The 18,133-nt window shown below is 42.0% G+C and overlaps 1 protein-coding gene across 6 annotated transcripts in view; it reads right to left on the reverse strand.

Annotated features, from left to right (window-relative positions):
- Positions 1-414: 414 nt before the first annotated feature.
- GRM1 (glutamate metabotropic receptor 1) overlaps positions 415-18,133 on the reverse strand; it is a 342,889-nt gene continuing 325,170 nt past the window's right edge. For 4 of the 6 annotated variants that reach the window (XM_081045109.1, XM_081045111.1, XM_081045110.1 and 1 more), the window contains exon 9: positions 415-4,080. In XM_081045109.1, the coding sequence (XP_080901235.1) occupies positions 3,156-4,080 (925 nt within the window). In that variant the 3' untranslated portion in view covers positions 415-3,155. Of the gene's footprint in view, positions 4,081-12,189; positions 12,275-18,133 lie in introns of all 6 variants that reach the window. The other 2 variants (XM_081045113.1, XM_081045114.1) reach the window with 2 other exon arrangements.

Raw genomic sequence — 18,133 nt, forward strand, 5'->3', positions numbered from 1 at the left:
TCAACAAGGTAAATAACCAGGTCCTCCTAGAGTATGAACCAAGGAGAGAAAAGCCTTATAGGGTGCAAGTGAAACAAAGATAATTTAGTTGCCTCTAGAGCTCTGCTGAAGATCCAGCAGTTTGCCAAACCTCACACATTTTATCAAAAAGATAAATGACAGTGTTTGCCATGGCATTGAAATTTTACATTTTGGATTTCATTTGAAACTATTAAAGTTTAAGTTACCACCTTTCTCATACTCAAACTGTCCTCTGTCATCTGTCTGGTCTGTAGATGTTGTGCGATACTCTCCAACTTTTACTGAGAAGACAGGTTCTGAGCAAAATCAAACCATCGGGATTCTTCCTTATACCTATCTATTTGTATTGCTGTTAAGTCTTACAAGCTATAGAGAAGGAACATACACAATGAATAAATAGAAAATATTTATTATACAGCATTGTCAAGGTTATTTGACAAAAGGCGGTAACAAGCCAAACGAAAACACCTTTACAAGAAGCTAAACAACTTGTATAAGCAAATACATTAAGGTATAAGAGTTTCTGCCCTTTGGGTATAGGGTATGTATGTGTCCGTTTCCAATTTTGAATAATTATGATATAAGAGCTAATACTCTATTTTATTCAAGAAAAATTTAATCAGGATACTAGGAGGCATTCAGAGTAATAATGTGACCAGTGTTGAATGTATTCATCAAATGTCTCAAAAACCTCTTAACAAACTGACATATTATCTGAACAGCAGTAGGTTTCCTGATCTATTCTTACTTTCAAAAAATCTGAATGCACGAGTCTTGTGACAAAAAGGACACACATTACTGGCATTAAGAGAAAAAAACATGCTTTCCCTTGCTAGTTTGCCAATTAGTAGACCACCTATTAAGCATTGCAGCCATCCATTTTCTTCATTCTGCCTCATTACCATGAAAATATGGAACTGAAATTCACATTTCAGTCATGAGGTCTTTCTACCAAAGGTTAGGAAATAATTTTTAAAGAAAAGTCAGTCCATTCTTGGTATGAACTGACTAAACTTGGCGTTAGAATATGGGAAGGCCAGAGAAATGTGAGTCTCAAACATTGGAGTTGATGTTAAATTCAGAACAAATGAGGCAGTGGGTATTTAAAGATTCTAAGATGATTTTTGGCTGAGAAATCAGCAGCTTCAACATGAAGAAAGCATATTAAAATATGCCTGAACATAAGGCATAAACAAAGATACTTAAGGGGGTAAGATTCATTCTACAAATAATAGAAGAAATCAAAACAGCAAGAAAAAGCTCTCTTGTTTGGGGTAAAAAAGGGAAGGCAAAAATGAAACAACTGGATTGCACATACATGGATATTGCACCCCGCAAACAAAACACATATAAAGAAAAGTTATGACAATGAAAATATAGGAATAAAGATACATGGAAATAAAATTTTAAAAAAAGAAACAAAAAGTGATGAATAAATAATTTGAGAAACTATGAGCACTCTTAGAAGTTAGTATATGCTTTAAGCATATAGAGCTCAAGTAGCTGTGGAAAATCTTTAAAAAAAAATCTAAAGTAACCTGACATAATCTAAATACTGTCATTCAATCTTATGTTTTAATAATAATGTACACAAGTTCATAAAAACATACCTTTTTATTGTTATCCACAGTTTTTGTGAACTTTCAATAAAACAATGTTCAAACCACTTCATCAATAACGTATCTTCACATCATAAAATATCTGAAAAATAAGTTCCCTTTTCAAAGAGGAAGAACTATCTGAGCAGCATATGAAAAACATTGTACCACAGCACTCCGACCTTCAAAGAGCTCCTGTAGATATTGGTGACAATGGTATATAAAACATTATTGGAACGTACAAATATCTATATTATATCGGAAGCTCAATCTAGTTGCAGTTAGATTGACATTACATTGCACAAATTTTATTATCACGTGTATACCAGGACACAAGAATGCATTCACTTGCTAGTTACAAGAACTTCTGTGACAATAGGAAAGTATTATTTGTCATTAAACATTTAATTTGCCAATAATAGTTGCTATGAGTACACCATTAAATTCAAAGATGGGTTTGTTTCTGTAGCACATAGGAGAAACATTGGCACCAAATACACATACTGCATCTTAGAAGTTCAACTGGTAAGTATTATTTGCTACAATAAATGGAAAATAGCAATTTTGCCACATGGTTTGTTCTCTTTAACTGAAGGCTGAGGGAGAGCCTCCCTTGGCACAAACACAAGTTAATCGAAAAAGGTCTTCAGCCACTCTTAAAACAATCTCGTGTTCTGGCCGTTTCCCAAAATCATCAATAAATGAGTATGAAAGATGGGAAGCTGACGGTGTGACCGATTTTGCTCCAAGCCCCATGCTTATGTATTGCCCTCCTTCTCATTCCATCCTCCCTCAGCACTCCTGATGATGCACTTTTTGGTGATGATTTTGCTCTCTTTTCTGTCTTCCTATATAGAGGGAATGCACAGAGCAGCAGGCTGGCCATTCACCTTTCTCCAAGTGTGACACTATGGCCATCACTGGATGGGGTGCCGAAGTGAAAAGAGGCCCGTAACTGGGCCAGTTCTTGGGTCTCCTGAAGACCCGGAGTCTGTGAGCCCAGGAGGAAGATGGGCTCCTGAAAAACGAGCTGCTGACCCATCATCTATTCTCTGGGTGGTCCCATGCCTGCCCCTCGGTCACCCACCTGCTCTGTCTGGCTCCACCATGCTCACCAGGAGTGCCACCAATACCATGAGGGGAGCTCAGGCTTCAACTGGCTGGTCCTCACGTGCTGCCTCTTTTCAAACTGGCCAATGTATGTGGGCATATCTATCTACGCACAATTGTCCAAAAGCTTTGTCGGGTTTATTTTATTGATTTACTTTTGTGGTAAGAGTTACACACTGTACGGGATTGTGCTTTGTCAGAATTCCCTGTCTTCCCAGAGAAGGCTTTTGAATACTTCAAGAATCGGAGTCCTGGCCTCGATCGCGTTTCGCTCGCCTGCCCGGTGCGGCACCTACGGCCGCAGCAGCACTGTCTCCCCCGCCGACGCCGCCCTCCACGCCCAGGCTTCCCCCGCAACTTTCTGCACATCCGCGGATGCGCTGTGCTCCCTGAATCCTCCCGCGTTTCCATGTGGACACCTCCTCCCTACAGGGTGGAAGAGCTTTGCTTGTAGTCCCTCAGAATGACGGAGGCGTAGGTCGCGTTGGGAGGGCTGCAGAGCAAGGACTCGGACACCGGGGAGCTGGGCACCGAGCTGCCCGAGGCCACCGAGTCGCGGAAAGGCGACGGAGGCGTCAGGGCAGGCGAGTCCTCAGGGGTGGGTTTGCTGGCCGCCTGCAGACCGTCCTCTTCCTCCTCCAATTCATCTTCCTCCGTGTTCCCTTCTCGCTCAGACAGGTACTCCTGGAGGAGCTTAAACCTCTCGCTGTCGCCGTCGTCCTCGTCCTCTGCGGCGGGGGAGGCGCGCTCCTCCCCCAAGGAGCTCAGCTGCAGCGGGAGCATGTGCAGGTGCTGCGGGGGCGCCAGGGGCGGGTACAGGGACCGCACCCCGTTCCCTGGACCCCCCGGGACGGCGAGCACCGAGTTGAAATCGGGGATCCCGGTGCTGAAATTGTTGACCACTCCCTGTAGGTGGTCCACCAAGGATTTCTGCGGCTGCGGTTGCTGATGCTGGGGCGTCTGCCGCGGAGGAGACAAGCCCTTGGGGATGGCCGGGTCGGCCAGGAAGAGGGGGGTCTCCTCTGCGGTCAGGGGGCGCAGCAGAGGCGGGGTGCTCACCGCGGTGGGCACTCGTCGGTGCACCAGCATGGAAGGACTGCCGGGCGGGCTGAAGCCCACCCGCTGGGCGTCCTCCTCTTCCAGGTTGTAAAGGGCCTTGGTGCTGGTATCTGAAAAGGTCAGGCTCTTGCCGGAGCCTTGGTAACTTTTAGTGAGGGGCTTGATGACGGCTGTTTGGTTGCAGGCCGTCTCGTTGGTCTTCACGTGCACAGAGAGGCGGTGCCACATGTGCTGTCCCTTGGGCACCTGTCTTCCACCTGGTTCAGACCATGACACAGACTTGCCATTAGAACTATGAATAAAATAGAGATGGGTTTATTTGCAGATATATCATGCACACAAGATAAAATACATATACATCATTTTGCAAGCCCAGCTCTATGCAATTTGACTTGCCCCTCCACTGTATACCCGTTCTCCACACCCCAACCTGTCCTTGTTACAGATGCCAGGCCAAAAGCTGCCGCGACCACAGGTTGCCTCTGAAACTGCAGCCAGTGAGTGATTCCTTCCACCCTAAGAGAAGGTGGGAAATTTTGACCCAGAGAACAGTTGTAGGGGAGAAAAGCCAGCCTGTTGCAGAAGCAGCTACTTGCATTTAGGTTTAAAATTTCACAAATTTATTACACAATCTCTCTCTCTTTCTCACACACACACACACATTCTAAGGCAATGATAAAGTTGTTGCTCAGTGCAAGCTTTTGAAAAATTCCAAAAGTGATGGAGGAATCTAATTAAAAATAAAATGTTAGTTACACATGAAAAACAGAACATAATGACCATAGTTCTTGCCTTCCTTTGTTCTTAGTCCCTGGAGAAAATTAAAACTCACATGTAAAGCTACTCTCCTTGTTCTGCTGGGTTATAAATCCATGCATTCAGTTGCCCATTCTGATCCCCAGGTATTTCTGATTACCAGAGCAGCATATTCACACACATGGCAGGGACAGAAAACAGCTGACAGAAAAACCCAGATCCATATTCCATTCAAATGTTCCATAATTTTTGCCTTTCTTTTTATTTCAAAGCATTATTCCTGATACAGGTGATGTATCACAATTCACATAGGGGCCTTGATTCATAGCAGCTGGTTTGGGATTTGCACATTGGGAACTTTTTTTTTCTTTCCCCCTTTTTCTGCCCCCCTACTCACTCCAGTTCAAGCCATTGTTTCTCAGTCTAGTTGTGTAGGACACAGCTCCCTGGTCCATGCTGGTATTATGAGCCGTGTGCTCCCCCCTGGCTGAAGCAGTCGGTGGCCAGTCCTCCAACCCACAGCAGCATACAGCAGCCAGCCCACAGAAGGCTGCCAACCACTCTCACTGGCCACCGGTTGGTCATGGCGGCACATGGTAGCCCAAGGCAGCTCACACCAACCTCCAGCTGATCATGGCAGCCCAGCTCCAGGGAGAGCTGTTGTTCACAATCTTAGCTGTAGAGGGCACAGCTCACTGGCCCATGTGGGAATCCAACAGGCTACCTCAGGTGTTAGGAGTTGGGAGCTCCAACCACCTGAGCCACCAAGCCTGCCCTACATTGGGAACTTTCAACTAGGTATGTTTGAAAAGAGACAGAATTAGGAAGCCCAGGAACATACAGATGACCAGATCCTGCTTTAGTCCTCTGGCTAGAGTTTGATGTAAATGAGACAAAATGAAGATTCAGACAAAGCAGAATTTACAGAAAGAAAGATCCCTTCTCTGGGCTTCTTCTCAATGAGCCTTGGTGAGAAAGATTCTAAGGCACCAGGAACCCTCCAACCTTACCCACTTTTATCTTCATGGGGCCCTCATAAAACCAACCAAACAGCACAGAAGAAGAAGAAATGAGATGTACTGTGTGGACATACTACAAATTCTCTTCTGTATGTTGTAATAATGCTGGTCTTACATTTGGACTCTTAGCTTATTTTCTGTATAACTTTTAGCAGATGGTGGTACCTTACCATAGCACATTATTAACATTATAACAACAGTTGTAATACTTAAATCAGGAATTTTTTTCTTCTGTTTTTTTAGGAGTTTGCTTTTCTGCTGTATCCATGAAAACAACAGAGAAAATAACACAATTATAACACATGTGTGACATTAAAAGAAATAAGGAAAAGGAACATCTTTTCTTAGGTGACTGTATAAAATAGACTGTTTTGTATCAGACTCTTTTCTTTGGAAAAATGTTGGAAATGATTAATAGTTAATATAATCGTTTGTTTAATCATTTTGAAAATACAAGAATGAATACTTCAAGAATTATATGTGAGTGTCACATTTACGATGAGAGTAATGTTTTGACATTTCATATTTTATAAACTTGAAGAGTGACATGAGCCCAATAAGTACAGGTTCTTATAGAAACTGGATATAAATGTTCTAAGGTAGATATAACAGTTAAATTTTGTTCCCTTTATTTGGGAAGAATGTAGTTCCTCCATATATCTGACAATCCATACTGTATCTTTAATTGTCTAAGAAAAATCTCATCTCCAAATTACTATATAAGAATTAATATTTCTTTTACATATATGCTTAATATATTCCCTAAGAGTGTGTAAGTGTTTGTAAATGCGAAATTACTGACTCATGAGCTTCCACACTATTTTGTTAGAATATCTGACTCTCTTCTGAGTTGAGCAAACTGAAGAATGTGATGGTAATGTTTCTGGCAAGAACAGGCAGCCACTCAGCCAGCCAAAGGCAAGACCAGAACCCACAGCTCCACCTCTGAGTTTGAAACTCTAGATAAGCTCACCTCCCACTTTGTCTTTGTCAATTTCCTCCATTCCCCACTCCACTCACACTGTTTCTCTCTTCATACATTCAATATGCCTCTTCCAGAAAAGATACAACTGCCTATTTGCCTCTTGCCTTGCTTAACTCTGCTTTAGTGATCCATCTAACTTCATGGACAGGCATCCCCTTTCAAGGGCAATGGAAACACTTTTTTCTTCTCCAAATGCCTGTCTCTGAATGCTCATTAAGAAAATCCTTAAACTGGGGGTGGCCAGTTAGCTCAATTGGTTAGAGCACAGTGCTTTTAACATCAAGGTTGCTGGTTGGATCCCAACATGGGCCACTGTGAGCTGCGCCCTCCACAAGTGAATTGAAACAACTACTTGACTTGGAGCTGATTGGTCCTGGAAAAACACACTTAAAATAAATTCGAAAAGTTTGAAAAAACAAAGTCCTTAAACTAAAAGGCTGCCTTGTGTCTTCATTAACTTGTTGTGAGTGTGTGTGTGTTTGTATGTGTGTTTTAAAAAACAATAGCCTTGAAAACAACACGAATTCAAAAAGATATATGCACCCCTATGTTCATTCCAGCATGACTAGTAATAGCCAAGATATGCCAACAACCTAGATGACTATCAAAAGACAAATAGATAAAGAAGATGTGATATATATAAATAATGAAATACTATTCAGCAATGACAAAGCATGCAATCTTGCCATTTGCAATAACATGGATGGACCTAGAGCGTATTATGCTAAGTGAAATAAGTTAGACAGAAAAAGATAAACATCGTATGATATCACTTATACGTGGAGTCTAAAAACACAAAACAAATGCATAAACAAAACAAAGTAGAAACACACAGATATAGAGAACAAAGAGATGATTGCCAAAGGGGTGAGGGAAAGGAGAATGGGAATATAAAAAAAAAGTAAACTTTTAAAATAAAATAAGGGCCCTGAGGGAGGGAATAAATAAATAAATAAATCGCCCAGTCTGCCCCTCTTTCAACCAGCAAGCTTACATATCCCAAGAAAACACTGCTCCTCTCTCCACATATAGTAGCAAAAAAGGCATCGTTGCATTCCTGAGACTTACTATACTCACTCACTCACATGGGCTGTTTTCTTCATTGCCCAGGAGTTCTGCATGTGCCTCTTTTTAAATTATGCACTTCCATGGGTTAAAGATATTACCAATCACTTTGTGGGCAGGTGTAATCGCAATTTAGTTCTGTTTTAATTCAATACCACCTTTATTCTTGTGGTGGGAGATTTTCACCCTGTCCATCAAAACTAGCAGCTTTCTTTCCCCTCAGAGTCTCACTCTACAATTGCTGAACAGTACTGTTTAGTTAGGAAACAGCTTTACTGCCCTAGGGCATTTATCAGATTAAGAAAATTAGATTAACCTTTTTTTTTTCTTTTCCCCAAAGACAAAATAAATCGCTTCCTAAAATCCAGAGACAGTGGAGGAGGTGTATCATCTCACAGAAACTGCCGTTATTTCTAACCTGTGGTCCATAGAGAGCTTGAATGGCCGGGCAATGGGTGTGTTCATTACATTGTTTTTAGACTGAATCAATTTGCAAATTGGGCACTGTTCCCTTTAAACTCATGCAAATACTTTTATGATAGACTGTGCTGCTAGATAGAAGTGTAACTAAATTCTGAGAAACTCTTTGTGTGTGTAGTCATCAAGTGGCCACTGATAAGAATACAACTACTATCATAGATTCAGGGAAAGGTTTAATGACCTATTTGGTGTGAAAAGGGATTATCCCATTTGAAAAAGTTGGGAACCCATTGTTGTGATATTAAGAAGAGAAAAATGCATAAAATATGGAGCAGCAAAAAGAAATAAATGCAGTATAAAAACGAAATACTGCTATTAAATAAGACTTTTATTTAATCCCAGATAACTTTAGTACCTTATGCTTCAGCCACCAGCTCTTTCTTTTCATTATTTAATTTTACTCGGTTTTCTAATCTTAGGAAAAGCAACCTGGGCTAGCAATACCACACAATTGTCACAGAGCAGCCCATACTTCTTGCTCTAACTTCAAAAGACAGATATCTCAGGCCTCAACCAATCTCGTATTTGAAGAGCAAATGCGGTAGCAATCGGGATAACTACCTTGGGTGGCTAAATGTATGTATTGATATTGAACTTATTAGAGGAAATCCTGTTAGGCTGGAGGGCAAGGAGAGGATGCTATGCACTGACTGCACAGAGCCAAGCAAGCCTGGGGTTGCAATTTCAGATACAACAGGCTTGGGGCTTTGCTTTGGATTTTCTTTCATTAGACAAGTATCACAATCCCCCCAAACAGAAAACACAATATTTACAGCACTTTAGAGAATAGTTGGAAGTGGGTGGTGTAAACAGATTAGTGTATCACTGGCATTTGGAGTGATCCTGTTTTATTTGTTTCAGTAAGTACTAGTTACATCTGCAGAGTACATTGCTCCGTGCTCCAGAGAAGTCTAAAATGGGAATAACGGTGGGTGGGTGTTTGCGATCAGGAGGAAAGCATCCTGTACAAGCTGCCTGAAGGGGAAGCTTACACAACACCTGTCTCCCTTATGTCCAAATCAAGTCTTTGCCACTAGGCTTAATAGCTTCACAACAGACAAAACGATGGCATCCAGAGAGCCCACAGATAAGGCAAGACCTTCACACAAGGAGGGAAGACTCACTCCTTGGAACCGGAGGAGGTTAGCATTTGTTTCCTCTGAAAATGAAAATAGAAACAGGAAATGCCATTGAGTCACAGCATAGAGAGAATGGCTCACCAAGAAAACAGACCAAAGCCACAATGTGCCCTGCAGTTACAGCTGGGTCACCAGGCTTTTCAGAGAAAGGGCCATGCTGCCTCCAGGGAGACACTCCAGAAGGAATGCCAAAAAATGCACTGTCCAATTGTCTCACCTCTCTGCTTCAGCGAGTTGGAATGCAGTTTGAGGAGTGAATCTTGCAGAATCTCAGGCACAGGAACTATTGGAAACCACTTGAGTCAGACTCCCGTTTTCCCAGGCAACCCCAAGTTAGTCTTGAATGCAGAGGACTTCCACTGATTCCACTTCACTTCTTGAAAACTTTCCAGAAAAACCTGCATATTCAGTATGTGTTCTCTGGGAGCCTCTTTGAACATAATTAAAATTTCTCACCTTTTGACTCACCACAAGTTGTAAGGTACAGAATCTCTGAATGTGTTATTGAAGACAAATGCTTTCTGATTCCATGAGAACTTGGGGTTTCTGCTGATATTAAATCTTAAATGGCACTGTGAATTTTACCCCTCTCCTCTTTGATTCTAACCTCATCGTAAGCTAGTCAGAGAACCACTTGGCTTGCTGAAATTTATAACATTACAAAGTCTACATATACAGCCCTATTTTAAGAATCATTAGATCAATCACACTCTATATCCAAAAGCTATATAATGCAGCATAAAAGACAACACACATGAAATTACCTCATCAAAGTCAGTAAAGCAAGGAAGGCCCCATAAATTTTGTCTGGACATAAGGTCTACTGTCTTAAGAAAACTGACACACTTACTTTGTACTAAAGAGCAGAATTCTGATTACTAAAGTTTTCCTAAGCACATTTTAAACAACCTTTGGTTCATGGTAATCATGATTACTGGCTGAAGAAAGAAATTCTCATGCCAAGGTTTATTGAAGACATAATATTGATACAGGAGCATTGTTTTCATTAGTTATACCAAGTGTAATCATATTCCTTCAGGAACTATAGATGAGCCTAGGTTATGTTCCTCTTGAAGAAACGTCACATCAAGTGTCATCATTACTTTTATGCTCCATGCTACCAGACCTATAATTTTAATTACAAGTCATTTGATGCTCTTAATTTCTACCTGGAGTCCCCACAGTTTTCCCAAGAAATACAGGGCAGTTCCGTTGCTCTGCTGAAATTATTTGTCAGTGGCAGGATCATGATGGACCAGTAGGCAGCTTCATTTCCATCACTAGTCTTTTTGCCTTCCTTGTCCACAAAGGCTGTGGGGAACTGAATGTCACCAAAATAACACATTTTTCTTTTTCTTTATTTTTCTTTGCAGGAACACCCAAGACTTAAAATAGCCAGTCTTAGTCTCTGCCGCATATCTTCAAAGCTACCAGTCTCTTCCTTATCCTTTATAAAGTCACCAGAAAGCAAGCTTGACCAGATCCTGCTTCGAAAGTTCGTAACAACCTACCTATGAGTTTCGCTGACTGTTGAGTTCCTTTTGGTCAGCTACCAAGGATAGACCCACTTCCAACCTCTGCCGTTTTTTTTAGACTCACCTTTCCGTCATGAAATGTTAGGTGACTCTGCTCTCTGGCCCTGCTGTCAGGACAGAACAAGCACATTTACTCTTCTCGTCAATCCCTTTTGACAAGCAGCCAGCAGCTGTCATAATCAGGATCTCCTTGCTGTGTCCTTGTTCAGACTCAGCCCATGGTGCAAGAAACACTCAGTGCCTTGTGGCTTGGGAGAATGACAGAGGATGCCTCCAAGGTGGCTAGAGTGACCCTGACCTAGCTGTGCAGGAGCTGTCCAACCACCACCTGAAACACACTGGCGCGGCTACCGTATTTTCCCCTCTAAGAGTCAGTGTAATATGGTTGAGATCACACTCATTCTAATTTGGGCTTTTTAAGGGACTAGGAGATCACAGACTTTCCAATGCACTCCACTGAGGGAAGAGAAAAGACTTTATGGCCCCATTCACCAGGCTCCATGGCCAGATTCAGGAGCAAACATTTCAACAAATGGGGCTCTTCTCATCTGAAGAGCAATTCAAGCCACAGACACCTGCTCAGTGGGCTCCCTCTTGCTGCAGGAATGTGTACCTTTGACTCTCCCAGGAGTTTGAAGGGCTGTAAAGGAACAGCTGAAAATGACCACAGACTCCGTGCACGATGAATTGAACATGGCCTATGTTCTTTTGTTAACTTAAAGAGACACTGTCAAGATCTAAAGGTCAAAAATTGGACCAAACATGCACCGTTTTTATCAGACAGGGAAAATCTGATAAAAGCACTCGGAATTTGGGAAAACAGCTACTTGTCTTTTTGTAAAAGTCACTGGGTGTGGGGCTCACAAAGCTTTTGTTTTTGTGCTTCCCAGAGCGTGGGAGCCACCCAGCAGAAGCTCCTTGGGTGCCCACCTTCTCAAACTGACATTATGGAACTCTTCCATAAGTTCAAGTTACGGCTTTTACTTTATGCAGACAGTATCATTTCAAACATTTGTGCAACAGCAAAAAGGCAAAGGAAAAAAAAGAAAAAAAGGAAAATAAGAAAGAGCTCTGTTTGCCAAGGAGAAGCTGACAATTTTTGAAGGGGGGAAATTCGCTTTCAAGCTTGTGAGTGGGAGTCACAAACAAAAGTGAATCTCCAGGTTTGAAAAAAAAGTGTTGCATTTCACATCAAAACTTAAAAAAAAAAAATGAAAAAAAGCAAAAAGACTAATACCTTGACAGTGTCCTTTTAAGAACGATGGACAATCAAATTAAGGTAGTCGTGCAAACCATGGCACGGAAATGGTTCCTCATTCTTGATGGCATGCACCACATCTGTTTCCATGTTAGAAAGTAGAAAAACCCAGGAGAGAGAAAGCAAGGGGCAAACCACTCTATTTTCCATGCAGCTTCTCTTACACATTCACTGCAGTGTGGGGGTTTTCAAAGCTGCACATGTGCCGACGGACACTGGCTGGTGGGCGAGAATTCTGGCTGCCTCTTCCTGAAGATTGAAAAGAAAAAGACACCCAATGAGTGAGTGGTCATACACGTGCACAGTTCAGGTGATTACACCACTCAGGCGGTGCCTGGGCCTGGGGCAGGGCCTGGCCTGGCTCCTGAGCCTTTCTCCACGTCATCTCCACCTCCATGTCCTGTAACTTTTTCACACATGGTGGTTTCCTACCTCAAGGCTCATTTCTGAAAGCCACATCAGTGGAGTGCATTCTTATACCCTGTGGGACTATGTCTTTCCAAGTGGGAGATGTTATTCTGCTGTTTGTGTATGTCCCAAACTGGCTCTTTCCTTCCACTCTCGACATCCCCCTTTATTCCCAATGGCAGTGGATTCTACTTCCACTCACCACCCATCTGAAAGGGTGTGCATGGATTTTTCTCTACCACTGTGACTCCTAATTTTCCTCCGTATTGAGTTATCATGAAAACATTGCCGTCACTTTATATACAATCACATTTACCTCCTGGCCTTTACAAGATGGAATGTGTCTAATGGCGGAGAGGAGGGCTATGGAGGAGAGTGAAGGAATCTGCAACAAGGGGAGGATGTCACCTCCTTCTTTGATTGGATGTCTCCTTATACAGCATATAGGGTGGTCTGGCAAAGGGAGAGGAGCACTGACTGGACATGATGAGGCTAAAGGGGCAGCCATGGACAGTTGGCCTTTCCATCTCTTGTTGGAGTGAGCATAAGGGGGTTTCCCATGAGTTAAGCAGCACTTTAGAAGGCAGTGGTATAAAGCCATCTTCTTGTCACTCCACCTAAGAGGGCTGCCAGTCACAGAAAAGAATTTCAGGAACAAAATGCTAACGATGAACGAACCGTCAACAGGTGCTGTGGGTGGTAGGGATGAGGTCAGTTGAATTGGGGAGAATCTCCCATATTCAGGAACTCTGCAGTGATGAAGTCCCTTCTAGGGCTTCCTAAAAATCCACAAATGAATCAGTGTTGGGCCACCTACCCCAAGGTCCTAGTGACAATGATCCAGTGTTAATCGGAAGAGAGCCACAACAGCTCCAGGCAAGTCAAGACTGTTGCCAGCTCTGCTGTTTCTTTCTTCCCATCAAAGCAGACAGAGGAGGGAAAACTTAGAATAGGGAGGAGGCAGAGATCTGCAGACCACACCTCTTTCCATTCGAAGTCTTTCAGAATGTGGCCTGACACGTGCTGGGAAGCAGAGATGTGACTTTGCAGTTTGAAACAAGAACACACTGGAATAGCTTTTTAATACCTAAAAGCAAGGAATCTTATCTGAATGTAGAAGGCGGGTAAAAAAGATTTTCCAGACCATAGTTGAAGACAAAGAGAGAAAAAAAATAAAATTGATCCATATGTGTATTTCCAGTGTGGGTCATTCAATAAACCATTTCAAAATACATGATCTTCCCAGAACAATTTGAAATCCTCACCCAGAGAAAAGAACTTGAGACACCTTGGTGTAATTTCATAACTCCTACAATAATCCACTTCTTACACGGTAATTAGACAAAGAGATAATGTTTGCTATTGAAGTTGCGCAAATAATATGTCTCTGACATTCAGTATGCCCGCCTAAAATTACAAAGATCATAAAAAGAACAAAAACATTAGGAAGTAGATGACCAGGAATAAAAGTGTGATGTTTGAATATGTCGATGAAATGATAAGTAAGAAAGAGCATTTACCCTGAAAAATAATACTAAAACAACTTCATTTCTCACGAAAGAGGCAGAGAAGACACTCAAGGCATTAGGCTTTGCCGTGCTAAACTGCCTGCATCCCTGATTCCTCTAATTCCACCTTTAGATGAGGTCTATATGTGGCCTCATGCAGGCCTGGGCAGGGCTGGCTTCTTGGCTCTGTCAAATGCAGCCACCCTGACCCTGATCGGAATGGCCCAGTGCTTGGGGTTTAGTGCTCCACAGACATCCTCTTGAAATTCGTCATAATTTTCTCTCTTAACTTGTGTTTTGTAAATGATGTTGGAAGGGGAAACAGAGCGTGCACCTGGGACTTGGAGCCTCGGCTCAGGCACAGCTTGCCTCCCTGACTCCCCTAAGCAGACATTGGGTTTCTTGCTCCCCTGCCCCCAGGAACTGAGTCAGCCCAGCCCATCCGTCTCCTGCCCAAGGATCACTGCTACTCTCCGCCGCTGGCAGGGGTCTCTGGGCACCTCTGGGGGGAGATCAGGGCCGGGTCAGGTGCACGTGTCCTGTAGCATCTGGAGCACGCAGCCCAGGGCCATGGCCATTTCCTTCCTGCACTGGCAGGACCAAGGTGCTTTAGGCAGGCAACACAGCAGGGGCGAACCTCTCACCCGTCCTCTATGCACATATCCCAGGGCTCCTCACTCTGCTGTTGCTATACCCTTAGGGGCTGAAGCAAGAGGCACATGGGCCTAGTTCCAGTTCCCGGTGGCCTCTGCCCCATGACTGGCTGAAGGGCAACCTGGCAGCCTGCAGGCTGCACGTGCGTGCAGTCGCAGCTCCCGTGAGGGGTCGGGCCCTATCCCGAGAGTGTCCGGCGAGGGAACATGACATTGCATGGCAAGTAACAAACACCATGACAGGTCGAGAGAGAGACCACAGAAGAAAGGAAAAAGCTTTATGTTTTAGTACTTTTAAAGCTTTCCCCTCTGCATTTTGAACCAGGACCCTATGTTTTCATTTTGCACTGCTGTGCAAATGACATAGTGGTCCTGAGTGCTGGAATGTACGATGATGCATAACAACGCAGAAGCATCTTGGCAGCGCAGGGACCTGACGTGCTGACATTAGCATAGGTGCAGAGTGTGGAGTTTCTGAGCAGATCAGCACTGCTGCGTCTCCCAGCGACGGCGCAGGAAGCTGCGGGGCCTCTGGTGCTGACCTGGAGTTACTCCTGCAGTGAGTAGCAGTTCTGTGGTTCCTTTGGGCATTTCAACCATATTGCCAGCCAGACTTCACCGAGTAACTCCAAGCAATCCCAAAGCCACCTTAATTAACTATTCATTGAAATAGTTGAAAACAATTACAGCACCTCCTTCATGGTGCCATGTCCTTAGTTTCTGACTTCCACTTTGTGTTGATGTGAAATGTAAATGATCCAAGCATGCAGACACTGCTTTTAAGAAAGGAGTGGCTTATGAAAGGTTACAGGTCAAGCCTTGCAGATCTGATGCCTGAGTGACCAACTGCATACGGTGTTTTCCAGAAAATAAGACCTAGCCGGACCATCAGCTCTAATGCGTCTTTTGGAGAAAAAATTAATGTAAGACCCAGTCTTATATTATGTTTTATTATTTTAGACCCGGTCTTATATTATGGTAAAATAAGACCCAGTCTTATATTAATTTTTTCTCTAAAAGACTCATTAGAGCTGATGGTCCAGCTAAGATTTATTTTCAGGAAAACACAGTAGAAACTGGGAGAAGGAGCTTGACTTCAGAGTATTTTTAGCAACTGTACAACCATATATTCAACTAACCACAGATTACATGAGCCAGAGTAAAAGCTTGGAGGGAAAAATGTAGCATATGGGGACTTGTCAAATATAAGTCCCAAATCTGTGCTTGATTATTTTGGCAGAAACTGTGGATTTAAAGAAACCCCAGACATTTTAGTTAGAAAGATTCCTCTTCAATTTTTTCTGAAAATGCAGTTTGTTCTGTCTTCTCTCTTTCTCTCTCTCTCTCTCTCTCTCTCTCTCTCTCTCTCTCTCTCCCTTCCCCTCCCTCCCCTCTTCTTCCCTTCCTTCCTTCCTTCCTACCTTCCTTCCTTCCTTCCTTCCTTCTTTCCTTCCTTCCTTCTTTCCTCCCTTCCTTCCTTTTCATAAAGAGTCACTACTTGTTATAAACTCATTGATTGTGCATAGCTTTTCCCATCTATTCACATTGTCACAATAATCCTTTTTGGTGTGTAAGAGACTACCTCTCTTTTAGTGTACTTAGTCCAATATGACCTTTTTTTAATGTTGTTTTCTTTACAGCAGTTCATCGATACATAAATTTCTATGCTAGAGTTTATTCTTTATGTTAACAGGAGATGTTACAGACAAGTTTTACTTGTTATAGTGCAGCTATAAGATCGCTGAGTTGGACACAGGAGACCAGGCACTCTCTAATTGTGTCTATTTCCTTTTCTGACTCAGTTTCTTTCACCCATAAAAGATTGTTGAAACAGTACATGTAAAAATGCTTCCAAATAGCAAAATGCTGTCCCAGCTTAAGCCATCACTATTGATACCTTTCCTCTGAAGGATGGAGAAACAAAAGCAGAAACGAAAGACCCAGATGTTTTAAATCCCTGTGTGTATTTAGATGACAATGCGTCAAACTTTACTTCACTCATGGATTTTAGCCACCTTCCTTATTTAACATCTAATAGAAAATAAGCTGAATTCTTTTTTTTTTTCAGGCAATGATAATGACATTGAATGAATGGATATATCTGGAGCAGGTTAAGGCCAGATACACAGTCCGATTAGCTGTCTCTGTCTAAAGTTGCGTGTCTGTGATAGGTTTGGAGGTGAATCTACTTTTAGCTGAGATAAAATGGTCTATACAATCCCAGATGGTCAGCTCACCAAGGAAATAATAATGTGGCAGCTGTCCAAAGTAATCAGAAAGAATGACAGCAACCACTCAAGACCATTTTAGCAGAGTATGTTTCTATTTTTTTTTATTACAGATAAATAGGATAATTTGTAGCTCTGACTGCTTTTAGAAGCTAAATGTATTTTTTTTTCTATTATCTGAACTTAAGTATTTATTTCTCAGCATTCCTTCATCAGAGTAAAGAATAGAGCTCTGACTGTGTAGGCCCCTCTCTAAAAGGTAATGTCTTCCACTCTTCCTTTCCACACATGCACATCTCTTTATAAACACACACAATGCAGTTTTTCCATGTAGGTGAAAAATACTGCTCTATGTTTAAAATTCTTAATTGTTTAATAGTAATTCCTTAATGTAACCAAAGATCCAGTCAGTATTTGACTTTCCCTGATTGTCTAATATATTTGTATTTTACTTTGATGTTTAAATCAGCATCCAAATAAGATACGCACTTTGCTTTTGTTGAATTTCTTGTTTTCTTTTTTTTTTTTTTTTTTTTTTTTTTACATCTGTAGATATTTCCTTCTCTTTTTCGCTTGCTATGTATTTGTTGAAGAAACATTGGTTATTTCTCAGACTATGGATTTTACTGATTGAGTCCTTGTGGAGTCATTTAACATGTTTTTCTGTCACCTACATTTCCTAAGAATTGATCATTAGATCTGACGGCTTGGTCAGATTCAAGATGATTTGGGAGGAGAATAGTTTATACGGTAGGTAGGTGGTGGTGTTTACTTCTTATTATAGGAGACCAGGAAGCACGTAAATTGGTTATGAATCACATTAAAATTGAACAGTGGGATTAGGGGTTCTCGGCCTGATGTACACATTATAAAACTCCCCAGCAGTGTTTCATCTGATGGGTTTAGCAGTCACTGATGATCATTATGCAGATCAATCATTTTATTACAAAAGTACAAAATGGCGATAGTATAATTCTATCATCCCTTCTGTATTTATTAACTACGTAGATCTCTTTTTGAAAGAACTTTTCCCCATCAGCTATCTGAATCTCCTGAGGTAGAATTCAACGAGAAAAAATGCAAGCCAAATGGATGCTTTTTTTCTCTTGTTTACCAATATTTAGAAAAATGATTTGGTTTTCCAGTATTCTCCAACAGTGATCAATATGCCACATGTCTCTACTGTCTAATTATTTTCCTTGGATTTTTGGTTACATGGTGCTCTTACATGCCTAAGCATGTTTTATATCAGATAAGACATTGTATGTATGTATGTGTGTATGTATAAAATGAGATTCTGTAGAGCCTCAG

This window comes from Rhinolophus hipposideros (assembly GCF_964194185.1).
Source record: "Rhinolophus hipposideros genome assembly, chromosome: 3".
Taxonomy (NCBI): Eukaryota; Metazoa; Chordata; class Mammalia; order Chiroptera; family Rhinolophidae; genus Rhinolophus; species Rhinolophus hipposideros.